The sequence below is a fragment of the Accipiter gentilis genome, chromosome 32 (genome assembly GCF_929443795.1).
Source record: "Accipiter gentilis chromosome 32, bAccGen1.1, whole genome shotgun sequence".
NCBI classification, from domain to species: Eukaryota; Metazoa; Chordata; class Aves; order Accipitriformes; family Accipitridae; genus Astur; species Astur gentilis.
In genome coordinates, this window is record NC_064911.1 from 19,992,051 (window position 1) to 20,009,014 (window position 16,964).

At 43.8% G+C, this 16,964-nt stretch overlaps 1 protein-coding gene across 4 annotated transcripts in view; it reads left to right on the forward strand.

Annotated features, from left to right (window-relative positions):
* The first annotated feature begins 3,494 nt into the window (after positions 1-3,494).
* The window catches only part of SH3KBP1 (SH3 domain containing kinase binding protein 1), a 222,135-nt gene continuing 208,665 nt past the window's right edge, over positions 3,495-16,964 (forward strand). For 3 of the 4 annotated variants that reach the window (XM_049834875.1, XM_049834877.1, XM_049834878.1), the window contains exon 1: positions 3,495-4,103. In XM_049834875.1, the coding sequence (XP_049690832.1) occupies positions 4,100-4,103 (4 nt within the window). In that variant the 5' untranslated portion in view covers positions 3,495-4,099. Of the gene's footprint in view, positions 4,104-7,643; positions 7,869-16,964 lie in introns of those variants that run through there. The other variant, XM_049834876.1, reaches the window with a different exon arrangement.

Here is a 16,964-nt window from a genome sequence, read left to right on the forward strand (position 1 = left end):
AAAATTTTTACTTATAAATAATTCAGTGACTTGGTTCAGTAGTTGTTAATATTTGGTGTCATTTTCAGAGTATTTTACTTGATGTGTGTAGCCACTGAATTTTTTTACAGAACTGTTGCTTTTATAACTTCATTTATTGCTTCTTTTTGAGATTAAATTATTGATCCATATTCTAGGCACACCTTTTTGGCTAAAAGAAGCTCCCTTTTCTAAAGACACAAAATATGAATCTCCTCTCGTTACTAGCACAAAATAGATGTTGTTTAAAAAAACTTTGACAGCAGGTATGTCCATCTCCTCCATGGCATTCAAAATCCTTCCCATCTCTGCCAAATTCTGATTCATGCCCTGTAAAGGGGCAGAATGGGGGAAGGCACACACTTGCTAGACTGACTTTACCAACATTTACATTCAGTAAAATAGCGTGCATTTTTAAGAATCCCCTTAATGCAGTATCACCAGCGTGAGGTGGAAATAACCATGTTAGTTTACTAGCAGAGTGGAGTGAGAATGAGGTGAAGCTAGAAGAATACACTTGCATGTTTAATTAAAGAGTTAACTTCCCCATTACTTGCTTAAACTTGCCATAATCCAAGCCTGTCTTGATCTTCACTGTATGTAAATAATATGGGCCTGTTTGTTTGTTTTGTTTAAATAATTTTCCTATTCTAATCTGGTTATTATTCCTGAAATGGATAGTAAAGCAAAACTCCTAAATTTACTGTGATGTAGAGTAGCTATGGGGGGGAAGGCACTGTTACTTTTTCTTCTCAAGAAAAATGTTTAAATAATGCTTGGGGGGGATATAATAATAGTGCTTCCTAACTGTTAGACTGTGGTCTTCAGAAGTGCATGCCAGTTTAGGTACAAGTTGCTAATTTTCATCAATATCACTTTAAAAACATCTCTTCAGCTTCTCTAACCAGTTCCTCAACAGGTGAAGAGAAGCTTCTTTTCTAAATGCTGCCATGATCTCTATGGTCTATTCAGCTCTTTTTCCCACAAAGGTGAGGTATCCGAATAGTCCACATGCATTGCAAGGTTACTTCGAAGCCCCAGCTGGGGGGTGCCCGTATTGACATAGGCTCTATAGGAACACACGATCAGTCCTATAGAAATTCTTTGGCTTAGGAGCAAGGGGAAGCTAAGTCTTGGGGGGTACTACAACAGTGGTCCCACTGGTTTACAAGGAGTTTTTCTACTTTCTGGAAGGGACAACCTGCTGTACTGTGTTGCTGCTTTACTTTGGAAAGCCAAGAAGTTCCCAGGCGTTAATTTTTAGCGATAGTTGCAACTGGGAGTCTGAGGGAGCCATCAAATTGGCTTTCTGCTATGTACTGTAACATTGACATTGTAACGTGATTACTTTGTGCTACTCCTTATCAGCCCTGAGGAGTTTTTATAGAGTGCTATTGGCATGCACCAAGCTAAATTACTCAGTTATGCCATTTACTCTGCCTTAAACTACACAGCTGGAGCACTGGAAATCCAAACTTCATACAAAATTACTGAAATTACTAACAACAGAAATGCCTTCATTCTTCTCAAACCTGCTTGCATCAATTCTACTTAGTTTGACATAGTTATTTTCTTCTGAATGACTTGACAATTTCAGCCAGTTTGCCGTAACACTTAAGTAAAAGCTGCTACTTCTCATTCTGGTAACTTCCTAGAATTAGTCCTATGAATTTTTCAGGTACTAGAGGTCAAACACCCTTCGGCCATGAGGAATTGTGGATAACAGAAACCACCGTTGTTTTATTAAGGTGTGTATGAATAAGTGAATGTTGGCTAGCATGTGACTGGCTAAAAGATGCTCTGTGTATGTATGAAGATAAAATGCATTTTTTCCATCTCCCCCCTCTCCCCCCTACCCCCCTGGTCTTGGAACTCTCAGTGGTTTGTGACTTAGTGACCCCCTGTGCCTGAAAACAATGTTGAGGTGGTTCAAGTCTTTGACTTTTTGGTGAAACACTGAACTAGAGGCTGTCTATACCTACATCCAGCCTGCTTCTGTTGTATTCCTCTTCATAGCTGAACTTGCTTTCCTGTTTTAGTTATGTTTAGAAACTTTTTCAAAAATTGAGAATTATCTCTGGGAAGGTTTTATTGTATCACAGGAACTAATTTTTTTGCAAAAGATTACAAGTGGAAAGACAAACTGCCTTAGTCCTAATGTTCTATTGCTGCTGTGGCACATAATCAGTAATTTTAACCACAGCTACAAGAACTTGTTTTTAAGTTTTCTCAAAAATAAGTCAAGAATTAGGAATTCTGTGTAAATACTTAAGCATCTCATAGGTTAAACTCCTTTAATTTTCTCTCAAACAGTTCACTACTGTCACAATTTCGAAAATGTGGATTTTCATAGCCAAGAAGCCAGATGCCGCCTGGCAGGACGTCTATTCTCTTACACATTTCTAACCTCCGAAAACCTTTTTTCAAATAAACTCTCTTGTACGTGGGTGGGAGCAGGGGGAGGAGGAGGAGTACAAAAATCTTATCCCTTATGTTACTGGCAGTTTTCTGTCTTTATGCCTGAATTAACCACCTGAGGTTAGAACAAGCTTTTTTTGCTGAACCTTTCATTAATATCGAAGGTGCTTGTGCTGTGAAAGATGTTACCTGTGCTTTTATCTTTTTATACCAGGTTATATAGTTTTTAATCTGCTTTTCTCCTGTGCTGCTGGAGTAGGTTTTTTTTTCTCACGGTCTTCACCTGCGTGAGAAGACTTGCCTCTGCAGAAGGCTCTCCGGCGGCCTCACTAGGTGCCCTTCTGTCCAGAAACGCTCTCTTTCGCTCAGTTTTCCTGTAGCATGCATGTTTCTCACCTTCCTGCACTACCTGAAAAGAACAATCAGCTGCTCCCGTACGACTCCGCTCTCTTTTTCCGAGACACCACCAACAACCAAAAAAAAGCCCACTTCCTCTCATATTTTTGTCTGTTTTCCTCTCCTTCCTTCCCTCCCGGTCTCCACAGCCGAGCCTGGAAAGGGGCTTGGGGAGGGGGGGATTGTGGCGGTTGCCTCCCTCACAGCCCGGGCTGCCGCCGCCTTCCCTCACGGCCCGGGGCCGCCTTCTTCCCTCACGGCCACGGTTGCCGCCTTCTTCCCTCACGGCCGGGGCTGGGGCGAGACGCGGGGCACCCGCGGAGCTGCCGTCGGGTTTCCCGGGGGATGGAAGCAGAGCCCCGGGGGCGGCCCGCAGCGGTAAGGGCTGTCCGCCCTGAGGCAGGGCTCTGAGGTAACCGCCCGTCCCGCCGCCCGCTCCCCGAGACGGTGCCCGCAAGCCCCGACATAAGGCCAGCCCACACTCCCCGACCCGAGCCCCCGCTGCCCGCCCGTACCCGGTCGGCGATTCCCGGCCTGAGAGGGAAGGAGGGAGGCCGCGGCTCGCCTCTCCTCTCCCCCGCCCCGGCCCTGCCCACGCTGGGGACCCGCCGCCCCGCTCCTCCCCGCCTCCCTCCCCGCTGCCGGCTCTGGCGCAGTCTCGCGACACTTCCCGCAGCGCCGAGCCGAGCCGCGCCGCTCGCTCCGGCGGCACCAGCGGCAGCAGCAGCGGGGAGAGCCGGCTGCTCCTCGTCCCCTCGCCCTGCCCCGCGGCACCGGCAGGCGGGGGAAGACCTCCACCACCCCCCGTCCGCGGCTCGGCAGTCAGCCGCCTCTGGGCGCGCCAGGGCTCGGCCGCGCTTTCTCCCCGGCTGCTCTGCCCGGCGGCAGCGGGGACGCGGGTGGCTGGCAGGAGCGGAGGGCTGAGCCCCTTGCTCCCTCGCCTGATTTCTCCCCCACCCCCCCATTTTTTTTTTTTTTTTTTCTTCTTAAACCCGTACGCATCCCTATGCTGAGGGAAGGCGGGGTGCTGGTAGCAGGACGCAGAATGCAGCCGGGCTGCGGCGGGTGCTGAGAGCGGCGGCCGCCGGAGGAGGGAGCGGCTCTGTCAGCAGCCTCCTCTCCTTCCCGCCGCCGCCGCCGCGGCGGCTCCGGCTGTCTCTCTCCGTCTCCCCCCCCTCCCTCCCTCCCTCCTCCGCCTTCGCCGCGGCCAGCCGCCTCAAACTTTCATCCTGTTTCCGCCGCCAGGCTAAAACCCAGCTCGACATAAATGGGTGAGTTCCAGCGGCCGAGCTCCGAGTTTGGCGGCGCGGACCGGGGCTCCCGCCCGGCGGGGTGGGGTGCGCGTCGCCGCCGCGACGGAGAGGCCGGGGGCCGCCAGCCTCCGCCTCACGGCTTTTAACTTCTCCTCCCCCGGCCGAGTCAATAATTGTTTTCATGTGACTAGGCGGGGAGGGCTCGGGGTTTAGCGTGGGCGAGGGGCTGCCGCGGGTGGGTGATCCCCGCGCGGGGCTGACAGGATTACAAGCCCTCCGGTGCACCGGCCGGCCTCGCCGCCTATCCCGCCCCTCAGGGCAGCCCGGGGTGTGGTTGGTGGTGGCGGCGGCGGCGGCGGCGGTGGCTGGTGGGGAGGAGAGGGGGGAGCGCGGAACCTCCGCCCCGGTCGCGCAGGTTGCGCTCCTTGGGGCTGTGGCGGCCGTGAGGGAGGCAGCCGGCGGGCAGAGCTGGGGGGGAGGGCGCCGGGCCGCCCCGCCGCGAGGGGGCGGCGGTTGGGGCGGTTGAAGCCCGCCGCTGCCCGTGAGGTGGCTCCCGCGGGCTTCGGGAAGGGGCTGAGCCCGCTACCTGGGCGGCGGCGGCGGCGGAGTGAGGCGGGTGTGCCCGTGCCCGTATCGTCCCGTTATGCGGTGCCCGCGGCGGGATGGAGGGAACAAAAGAAACCGCCTGCCCGCTGGAGCGGCGGCGGCCGCCCCGGGGTGTCCCCGGCGGCCGGCAGGTCTGGAGGCAGCGGCGTGGGGGTGTCCCCGGGCCCCGCCGCTGCCCGCCGGGCTGGAACGGTGCTGGGCCGCGGGGAGACCCGAGGGCAGCGCGGCCGAAGGGACGGAAAACAGCGCGCTAGGCGGGCGGGCGCTTCGCACAGTTTTACCTGTTGTCATACGCTGGCCTGGGGAACGTAGCGGGGGGGGGGGGGGGAAGGAAAAAAAAATATAAAATATCGTCCCTTTGTTCTTCGAGAGGTTAGTTTGCGGGGTGCTGTCTGAGCGAGGCTGTCAGAGCTGCTGTACCTGCGTGTCAGAAGACGAAGCACCCGCTCCTCGCCATTGACTTTCGGTTAGTCCTCCGGCTCAGGCTGAAACGCCTCGCTTCATCCCCAGGCAGCTCATGCAGCTGTATCGGTCTGGGTGAACTCTGATGCTGCTGACGGTGGGCCAGCATCCCAGACCGCCACGTGTAAGTGGGTGCATCGCAGAGGACTCCGTTAGGGTTGGTTTGCCAGCTCGCTAACTAACGCAGCTCTCAACTTCTGCCTTCTGCGGCAACAGATAAGATTTTAGACGTAGTGCTGCAACAAGGTCGAGGGTTTATAACTGCTGAATGGAGCAGAATCTGCCTTTAGTAGGGCATGTCACAAGAAACCATTTTTTTAGTATTATTTTTGTGTTCTTACCCTCTCTCAGTGCGTCTATTTCTTAGTAACTTTCTGTTGCGATACAGTAAGACTTTTCTGATTTCTGCTTAACCCGTAGTCCAAATATTAGCCTTTTCTTAGCTTCGTGGTACAAAAGATTAAGGAAAGCGATAAAGGTCTTGTGAAGTGCTGATAGAGCTGTAGAAAGGCTTGGGAATACTGTAACTTAGCAGTGAAGGCCATCTTTTTTTTCCCTTTTACCCACCCTTCCTTCCCCTGGGCTGGCCAGGATCGCATACATCTGGCTTCTTCAAAGCTCATTTGGATAATGATAATGACTTTCCCAAATCACTGTCATTCAGTCAGACTTTTCTTTGCAAAATGGGAGTGGAGGGAACGTAGATATGGTTTCATTGCTGTTCGTGTCTTCAATGGTAAGTGATTCTTGTAGTTTAAAAACAAATAGAAAAATTGTGCAAGGAAGTGAAGATATGAGTAGTATGAAAACAAAATCTTTCTAGGAGATATCAAACGAAAACAGAGTTTTATTAAAAACATTGTTAGCATTTTTGAAAGATATTTTAGATGCAGAAAAGAAGAGGTGAATTCTTTATATGTGCTACACCATTAAGATTCCTAATGTTTCAAACTACTTGTATGCCTTCCATTTTAACCATTTAAATTTTCTTTATGGCACTGCATATTGTTATTAGTCCAACCCTATGCATCTATATGTGTGGGTATGTTACACATATGCGTATCTTAAAGTTCAGTGTGCGGCCCCAAGCTTTGTTGCAGCACGTACCCCAGACCTTATAAGAAATACAGCTTTATTGATGTTTTATGAGCTTTTCTATGACATTATAGGTAGAGTACCTTAAAGTGAATCAATTTACACACGGAACGGACTTGTCAGGAGAGTTGAGTGAAATAATGGTGGTACTTCTCTAAACGTAAAAGGGGGGTAAGGCAAAGACCTTAAAGGCAATTGTGAATACAGTGGAACAAGCTCGGTCCCCCCTCCTTAAATGTCTGAGAAATGAAGAGGTGGTGTTTTGCAGGGACTTGTGTGTGCGGAGGGGTTGTTTTTTTGTTGTTGCTTTCAGGCTTGTTGTGTTTTGTTCTGCTTTATTTTAAGACTACTTAGGATTGCATATGGTTAGAGAACTCCTCAGTCTCATTTGCAAGAGCTTCACATGCCCACGTATCAGGCCGTCCTCCTGAAGTTGGAGGTCCAGAAAACAAAGTAAGAAGGAGGCATGGTAGCTGCTTGGGGAAGAACTGGTTTGTAATGTACTGCTTATCAAATTTAGAAAATACGAGAGTACAAGTCTGATGCTAGAAAGCAGAGTTTTAACTGCCATCATCACAAGACAACTGATGTTGTGCAGCTCCTTATGTCAGCCGAGACACACCTTCCAACTTCTGCAGTAGATGAAGGAAGATCTTATTTTTTGCTGTGCAGTCTTTGCTCATCTTGTGAGCACAAGACAGTTTAGTACATTAAATGAGGTATGGGTCCTATGTAATAATACCGCTATGAAGCCAAGCAGGTGAAACCTTCATCATAGTGCTTGTAAATACCAGGTTATAAACAAACACTTTCATCATCAATGTTTTTTCATCTTAATATTTTTCAAGGTATTGTTAAAGCTTTTTCTGTTGGGAAAGTGGAAGAGAGGATACGTTGCTTTTGTTTATGTGAAATCACATTGATCACCTCTGCTGTCTCCATGTTTAGGAGTTTGGATCCAGAGAAAGTTTCGTGCCCTTTGAACCAGTTAGATTACTGATACTGGCAGACAACTATTGTCTGCATGGCTTTACACTAGCAGTTGGCAAAGATGTTGTGCTGTGAAATACCGCAGCTAGTTTGTACGCACCAAAGGAATGTTACAGGAGGAAGTAATGTAATAAAAAAAAAAAAATTCGAATCTATGGGAGAGTCTGATTGTTCTGTACCAATTGCAATCCTTTTTCCTGTTTTTACCCATCTTAAGTCTCTTTTTTTTTTCCCCTTTCCAAATCCTCCTCAATCCCCTGCCCTCAAGTTCTGCCCTGCTTCCCTCGTCAGCCCCTACCTTTTTATCTTTTTTCCCCTCTCTGCTTCTCTGTACGCGTTTCAGACATGCCACTTCCTCTTTGACCCTCTCTCTTATCGAAGCATCAGCAGCGGGAGCACTCTGAGCACATTTCCTGCACGTGGGGCCGCACTGACCTCCGGCCAGCAAGAGCTGCGCTTGCATCAAAACTTCTGCTTGGCCCCGTGGTGTGACTTGGAGAGTGCTCGCTGCAGCGGGAGCCCTGGGGAGCTTAGCTGGTAAACTCTTAACAACTCTACGCTCCTATGTAAAACGAAGCGTTTTTGAGGCCTGGGCGTAGCAGAAGTTGCATAAATCACACATGGAAGGCGGTAGGTGTGTGTGTTTGCGGTTCTTGACTACTCTTTGAGGAATTCTTTCTCTAAAATGGTGGAGATTTTGGAGCCTTTCAGCAAAATAGCTGTAAGACATTTTTAAATAGGAATAGCATGTGTCATTCTTGTCATCCTTGAAAACAGTTGAACAGTTTCAGCTGAATAAGGAAAAATCATAAGAAAGATGATTACATGATTTTTCTTCACTTCAATTTTTTTTTAATAAGGTTAAGCAGCTGTGAAGTGGCTTTATATAGGAAATGTTGTGTAAAAATCCTCCCCAACCTGTAAAAAAGTCTTTATTCTCCTCCTCATATGGGGTGTTACTCATTTTAATTCTATTGTTCTCATTGGTAGGTTTGTTTCTCGCAACAAGGCAGGTTGCATTGGAGCTGTTCAGGATCCGATTTCCTGTTGTTTGGTGACAATATTTATACAGCCTGTGAATGTCTTCACGGTCTGAGTTCAAGTGGAGTTTTCATAAACTGTGATAAAATATTTTCAGTAGCCTATATAAAACTTCATACAAAAATAGCTGGTATAAAGCTTTTTTTTCCCTGGAAATCAAGAGATGATGGCATTTCTGCCATAAAAGGCTGTCAGAGCTGCCTTCTAAGTGGACGAAGATAGGGGTCTAAAATCAAGATATATAAAATACATAAATATGTGTGTATATGTGAAAGATTATGGAAATAATTTCTGACAGCGCAGTCTTTTTTGTATGTTGTTGTTTTTAGATCAGAAAGTGTGATAAAGAAGAGAATACTTAAAATAGATGGTTTCTTAAAACAGCAGAATTCTTGCTCCTTTTTGTACTAATTAAAGATTCCTACGTAGAAAATTATGGTATCGCTGCTAGAAAAGGTATTTTTTTCTGCCCGGTTTTAAGGAATTGTATGTAATAATTAAAACACTTTCTTGAGAAGCAGTTTTATTTTGATATTAATGTTGAGTGCGTACGTATTTCTGTTTAAACTGCTTCTAATGCAATATATACAATTTATCTGTAATGTCATTCAGATTGCTTCTTTTGTAATTGCTATTCACTGGATGTTAGAGGGGTTTTTTTTGAGAATACTGCTGGTAATCATTCTACTAGCAGTGTATCAGAATTCATACAGCAGATCAGCACTGACCTTGTAGATAATGCGTTGACTCCTTCCCCACTTGAAGGGGAAGGGATGCATGTGTTAGGAGGAGAAAAAGGAGACCTTGGTAGTGTGAAACGAGCAGCTGAAATTGCAGGTCTGAAATGTTAGAGGTCACTGAGGTGCTAAGAGCAGGTTACCCCTGATGGGATCAAAGGAGAGAAAACAGCCACGGAGGTAGTATCTGTTGTTTTGCCCTGATACTGCTGTTACAGAGCAAGCTCATAAAAAATTATGATGGATTTTGTATGGTTCCTATCTGGTTTTTGGTTGGGTTTTTTGTGTGTGGTTTTTTTTGTTTGTTTGTTTGTTGTAAATCACAGAATACAAAATCCTGGACCAGGGAGTGGATGTTTTCCTTGGATTCAAAAGCAGGAAGTAGCTGTAGGGCATATCTACGTTCTGTACACTGAGGAATGATGAAAGAATATATTAGGGGGAGGGGAACGAGAGAGGAGATGATTATCAAGATTCAGTAATTCAGCTAATGTAAAAGTAATTGCTGACAGTCTGCTTCACACAGAGAGGAAACACAATAAAAGCCTTAAGTTCCTGTGTGTGAGGGAATATGCAATACTGCAGTTCAGTAGTCAGGGACTGTATTAGCAAATGGAGTTGACTTTTCCCCCCCTTTTTATTACTGACAATCGAGAAGCATCAGTAGAAACCAGCTTTTGAGAATGCAGTGGTAATGCCCGCTTAGAAGTTGTATGGCGAGATGACTGTTGCAATGTCTCAGCCATGCTTTGCTCCTAACATAACTTTGCCTTAGAGAAAAGAGCATCCTGGATGATGAGCGGTGGAGGGGGAAAGGATGTCTTTGTTCTCGTTCTTATAGCAGTTTGTATTCCACTGGGGGTGTTGCTGAGAATTTGTGCTTCTGTTTTAGGATGAAGAGTTGTCTATAGAGTTGTGGATCAGAAGTTATGTCAGTGCTGAAACAGTTCTCTTCAGCAGCAAGGATAATGCAGTATAGAAAGCTGGGCAGTTATATGAGGAAAATATCCTTAACTTCTAATTAATCTGTAGCATCGGTATAAAGTGGTGCCTTTTGAACTCTGCCTTTGAATTTCATTAGAAGTATTGTATAGAAGGAAAAAGTTCCTCTTCATCTCCTCTTCACTCTTTTGTACTGTGCAGCTAAATCACTTTTGATGATTGAAACCAGCTTACACCAAAACCGGTGTAAGTAAGTCTATTAATTTATTTGAAGACCAAAGTCAGCGTTTGTGTGCAGCTCCCCAGGGAACTAATGCTTTTTCAAAAAAGTCTATATAGATTTCTTGTGTGTGTTGCAAGCCAAGGCCCAACTTGATCCCATGGCAGCAGGGTTGGACTAGGTGATATTTAAAGGTCCCTTCCAACCCAAACCATTCAAAATTTTAATTAGCTTTCAGTGTTTAATTAGCTTTCAGTGGTCACACTGCCCATACTTAAAAATTAAGTGTTTTGTGTCCCACAAGTAATTTGTAATAAATTAATTTATGCAGCCTGTCTTTAAAAAAACAACAAACAAATGAACAACAAAAACCAACAAAAACCCCAGCAAAATAGAAATCCCCATGTCATGTTGTGTCCTCCACTTGCAGTTTCCAGCAGCTTGCTTGTTAATTTACAAAGCAACATGTTGGTGCTTTTTATTGATAATGAGGTCTCAAACCAAACACACACAAAAATCACTTCAGGGTGTTTTCCTGTTTGTTTTGGTTTGGTTTTGTGGGAAGAAGTTCTTGGAGGTCAGTGCAACTGCTGGTGCTGTTCTGTGCTGTATTGACTACCCGTGTCAGCCTGACTCTCTTTGTATGTAGCACTATCTTTCCACATAGCTAGATTTATAAAGGTTTTAGTTAAAGGTAGCAGAAGTATTAGAGTATAAATGTAAACATACAGAACTTTTCATTTTTGGGCCAAATGGAAAACCATTCTTTGAGAGCTCTCATCTCAAGTTTAAATCGAATATGTCCTCTCTCTGCGGTTGCCGATTCATCCTCACCACTGGCAAGAAACATTTTTAATACTCTGGTACCTTGGCAGAGGGGATTTTTTTTCTGTGATAGGCTTGTGCAGCACTGAAATTTGCTATCCTTGTGGCAGATACAAAACTGGCAAGCAGCAAGACCTCGGCTTAATTTTTCAGTGTTTTTCTCATTCCTGCTGTTTTTTTCTGTGAGGTCTCACCAACCTCTTATTGAGCTGTTAATGCTTTTCTGTCTCTTACCAACTGTAAAAGGGCACACCAGAAATTCCAAAGTACGTCCAGAAAAAGATGCCTTTATTTTGGGGTTTCATTATGAAAAGGTTTAACAAACTTTTTGCTGTCAAATTCAGAACATTTATAAAAAAGTGGTTTAGCTTTGGCCTTATGTTTCCAAACGTAAGGATTAATGTCATGCTTTTGAAGAGTGGTTGTGCTTATTTACAAACAGTATTTGCATGTTTTATGGATGAAGACTGATTACCTAGATATTTTTCTTTTTCATCAGCCATTTCTTATGCATGTGTCCTTATTGTCATCAACTGCTTTATGGAAAAATATCAAGACCTTTCACGCTAGGCAAGAGCATCTTATTTTCTTATGAAATAGTCTGGGTACTGTATTTCAGCGAGACTGCAGAACTGCAGTGTTTGTTGAATACAAATATCCAACTTTCCTGCTTAAACTATCAGAATTACAAGAACAGCAAACCAGCCAAAACCCCTCAAACAACTCCTACCAAAGAACCCCCAAACCCTAGAAGAACCTAACTTTGTTCCCATCAGCTTTTAAATGACTGGGCAAAGGGAGAAGGGAAGGAGAAATGGGTGCAGAGTGTAAAGCCCTGTAGTCAAGGTTAAGCTTGAGAAGCCTTGCCCTGAGCGCATGATCAAACCATTTGTGACCATGGATATTTCTGAACGCCTGAGAGCGAGCACCAGCACTTCCAGGCAGGGTATTGTCCTACTAACTGGGAAAAGAAAAACGTACCATGTGAAGGCCTGTCTGATAGCAAGAAATGTGTGGAACTTCACTTGCTGATATAATGGAGATTTAAATACCAGTTCCAGAAGAATATAGGAGATGTCTGCAAATTTGTGGGCCCTCATGATATTAAAGACTTTTTCCTTAACGGCACGTGCCACGCTTTATTCTTCAGTTTTACTTTTTGTTCAAGGAAACATCAAGCTGCCAACAGTTGTTGAGAACACTGGATTGGTAGCTTACAAACTTTGCTGTGTTTTTAGATTGCTTGTGGGAAAGAAAAGGATAATCACTATGCAATCTTGAAATTGAGAGTTGGTTCAGACTTAAATATTTTGATATTGTAGTCAGATGGTTTAAATGGGCTCCAACTAGTAGATTTGAATGATTTTGATACGCTTGTGCTTTTGTTGTGTTTTGTTTAATGGAACTGGTAACATTTAAGTTTGATCTCATTTTAAGATTCTAAGCCATTTGCTGCATTGAGCTGACCATTTAACTAGTTCAGTCATTAATCTCAGTCTGATACTGGACTGTTTTTTGTTTTGATTTCATTGTTAATTGCTGTATTCTTAATGCTGGAAATGTGTACTTTGTAGCTATTTTTGTTAGTAACTTTAACAACATAGTTAATTTTTCAGGTGACACAGAACTAAACCTTGTGGATTTCATTGGATTTTAGCTAGCTAGCTTATACATTTGGCCAGCGTCTCAGTTGCTTCTTTTTGTAGCACTTCGAGTCTTGTTGGTCATAGTGAGCCAAGGCCAGCTATATCTGTATAAGACTGATCCAACTTCATAGAGGTAGCATGTATTTAATAGAGGGGTTTCCAAGCATAGTTAATCCAGTTAAGTTAACTGCTGTTTTATTGGTGGAAGGTCTTCATAGAGCAGAAAAAAGTACCTACTATGACTTTTTCCTTGCCTGACTGAGTGCTGCTGAAGGCTTGAACTGGGTGTCCTCTGTGATGAAAAGAAATGTACCTTTGAACAGCCAACTCATTTGTACAAGGAAGATCAGCTCTTTCTGTTGCAAGAAACAGCCTTTCAACTGGGAGAGAAATCTCACTGCTACTGTTGCTGTCGTCTTTGGTTACAATTGTTTTTAATGTTCATCTGCCTGGACAGCTGCTATTTCTTCCTCTGTCCCATAATCTCCTCTAAAATGGGAAAGATCTTTATTTTCTTTGAAACTTTATATTAAAGTCCACTTGATCTGCTGATCACTTCATTCATCAAATACCTTTATTTAGGTGCATTTACAAACAGTTGAAATACACTTGTCGGTTTTATTTGGACCACTGAGGTCAGCTTGAATGGTCTTTGTTCTGTCACCTCATACTGCCTTTCAGAATTGCTTGCTTTGATTTGCATTAAGCATGCTACTTATTTTAAAGACTACAATTTTTGTGTGTGAAGCACCTATAAATAGTGTTTTTTGATTAGCTGACATCTCAATTATCTGACTGTGGCTCATGGAAGATTGAGATAAGATGCCATCTAGTTCATGATGAACTATGGTTTGACAATTCAAAGTCATCTGTGCTGGTTCCGGAGTCATGAGGGATCTATTAATATGTATTCCTCCATAATATATTTGATAGTTTGTTCACAGTTGTGCAGAAAACAGTCTTGTTTGTTCCTGTGTGTTTTTCGTTCCTTCACCTCATTCTGTCAGAAAGCAGTTGCTCCTCTTCCTATCACTTATAGAAGTGCATGTATGCTTCTTTCCCCTTGCAAGTTGTGTTTTGTTGTTGGCTTGGTTTCATTTTGGTTGGCTTTTTTTTTTTTGGGGGGGAGGGGGGTGTTTAAAATAAATCTACATCACTCTTTCTTACCTGTTTCTAGGAAAGATGGTCTTCCCCCCCACCCCCCGTTCAGATACCTAATGCTCTTTCATCTTTTCTCATACACTTCCATCAAATTTATCTTTCCTTCTCTTTCCTTTGTCTTTCAAGTGCACTACTTCTCTTTTTAGGAAACTTTCCTATATACTTCACTTACACGGTCTCAAAACTCCCTATATTAAGATGCAAAGTTCTACAAAATTTTGAAGACCGTCTGGTGTGGAATACAGCAAAATTGTGGGTGGTCCTTTCTGAATTTTGCCTCAGAATTAGGGAAACAAGAAGCCTTCAGCTGGTATCTCATAAACACCACGTCAGGAAGGCGAGGGACTGTCTTTTAGAGACTATTGCTTTAGTTTGCTGAGTTTTTTCAGAGTCTGAATTGGTACCCTGGAAGTTAAATGCTGAGGTCTGTGTTGCACGTTGTGTTTTGCTGGCCACGTTTTTGAATATTTTCTGATGGAAGAGTGGTGCCTTTGGTGTGTGGAGAAGAACAAGTTGTGGAAGTTGGCAAAGCCAAATGCTGAAGTTCCAATGTATTTTAATTCGGAGAACTTAAAAGCAGGATGTTGCTATTTCAAGTAGTATTTCAGTTCCTGTCTGTTCAAGTCTGTCAGTGTCTCTCTCAAGAATCAAAACCAAGGAGCTGATGTAAATGCATCCTTACAAAGCAGAGATCTTAAATGCAAGGAATGCTCTCTCTTTGCCTCTCTAGACCATCTGGAATGTAGCATTAGTTTTGGCTTCTGATTTCTTTAGCTCCAAGAGCTTGGATCATTGGAAACCAGGGAAGGTCATTAGAAGATTTTCCAAATGGATGGAGCCCAGGAATGTTTTCCTTAGATGAGGGAAGAGTAGAGCTTTCTGCTTAGCCTTGGAAGAAGTGGTCAAGGCAGATAACATTTAGTGACAGCGTTATTTCTGTCCTCTCTAGTTCTCTTGGTTGTATGGTTTTAAACTGCAGGCTGCCTCTTGTATGCCATAGAAAGATTCTGTGCCAGCATCTGAGGAGGTTCTACTCATCTTGAGCAGAATGTGTCGTCTTGTCGCTTCCTTGTCCACACGCTTTGTTCTGTTCCAGACAGTACCAGTGTTGGTAACTGGGGGCGGATGGGAGGAGGAGGTTGTCAGAAGAATAATTACTTATAAAACAATAAGGTTCATTGCCTCTGTTGGTGTTTACTTGTGTTCCACGGAGCTCCATCCTGCTGCTGCTTCCCCTTTCTCCCCACATCCTCAATGCAGCAATGGGCTCTTCTGTCTAAATGCTGACTATTGTTTGTGCTTGCACTCCATACGCAGCTCTGCGGAGCGTTCACATTCAACCAGTACACAGTGGCTCAAATTCGCTGTTGGAGCAATGCTGTCATCGGGTAACAAGCTGGTCTTGCTCGCAATGAAAGTCAGTGGCAAACTTTCAGACGTACTTGTTTGGCTTACAGCAGTTTTTGCTTTCAGGATTGTTCTTCTAAGGAGGAGCTCTGTGTAGTATCTCCTTTTTGGATGTTTATTCTAGTCATAAATGTTAAGGAAGATCTCTTGGAAGTGAGACTGAGTGTTTCTTCAGGTGGAGACTTCTTGAGTTCTTTAACCTGCTACCAGAGATACCTGTTAGAAGAGCTGTGTCTTTCTGTGTGAAACCTCTGCTTTCTGAAAGGCTTTGCTGTGTTCAAAATCCAGAGGATTTCTCTTAGGAGAAAATGAAAATAAAAAATATTAATGGCAGTCCCTCCTTACCCAGGCCTAATTGACACATGAGATTTTGAAAAGCACTGTGAAAGCAAAACAGAGAAGCTAATGGCTGTCATGTGGGAACATTTTTGTTCATAAGAGCAAAAAAAAGTATGTTAGTTTGTGAATTCCATTTATTGTGACATCCAGAAGAAATTACCTGCAGAAACTGATTTGAGCTGAGAAAAGAGAGGCATTAAACATACCATTTAAAACTTATTTCTCCAGAATTGCATCCTGAATTCTAAAATTGAAATTTGAAAGCTTTTTAATGCACAGAGTCAACACATGTTATCTTATATGATAGTTAAGTTTATTTGCCCAAAGGTTGTCTGGAACTTGTGAATCTTTATATGTAGTAATTTCTGTTTCTAAAACAACATTTTTTTTCCAGCACTATTGCTTTTACCACAGTTTGAAGGAGAATAAAAGAATCTGATATAAAAAACCCAAGTTGCTAAGGATTATGAGCAGCGGTCTTATGAGACTTCTTTATTAATCAAGAAAAAATACGATGTCAGTGGGTGGTAAGGGTGTTATTTTAATCAAATGTGTTCTTCCTCCAAACACTCCTACCCTACCTTCCATTGTTGCTCACATAATTGAGCAAGTTAGGGTTTTTTTTTTAACAACTTAGGTGATTTGGGGCTATTTTTCAGTATGATCTAAAGGTTAGTGGAGATGGTTTAATGCCGGCATGTAAATCATGTATTGGACCATAGTGGTGAAATGCAAATAACCTGTGGTCTGAACTCTTGCACTTGGAGCTACGAGCCCCAGCACACACATAGCTTTTGTAACTCCTGTAATGCCTGACAATCTGTTGTGCGTGCAAACACGATAGTAAGTGTCCTTTCATTTGGCTTATAAATTACAAAACTGCTGAGGGGTTCCATAATGGGCCTGACCTGCCTCTGAATGCAAAGTTTTGTAGATTGAAGTGCTTGGATTTATGTAAAAGAGGGCTAGAATAAAAAAAGAAAAAAGCTGCTTATTTCTCTTCTACATCAAGTCCAGGTTCTCACTGTTCTACAACACATCTCTTCGTGACAGTTTCTAATGCATCAGTTAAAACATGGCACTGGTTTGTAGTCTTAAGGTTTGATGGGTCGAATCACAAGAGCTGCTGCCAAGGTAAATGTTTTGCAGCTGCTGTCTTAAAAATAATAGAATTCCATGAAACTGAGGGAAAACAACAGAGCTTTGAAATTATTGTAAGACACCACATTTGTCTGCAGCTGGCATTACACAGCAAAGAGCTGTAACACAGTCCAAGGATCTTGGCTGTATCTTCTTGCAGAAATTACCACTTTCAACAGCAGGAGTACCACAACAGGATGTATCTGTGCGCCACTTCTCAGTCTAGTTACTTGATGTAAACCCATTTTTATCCGTACTTCGAGCAAAT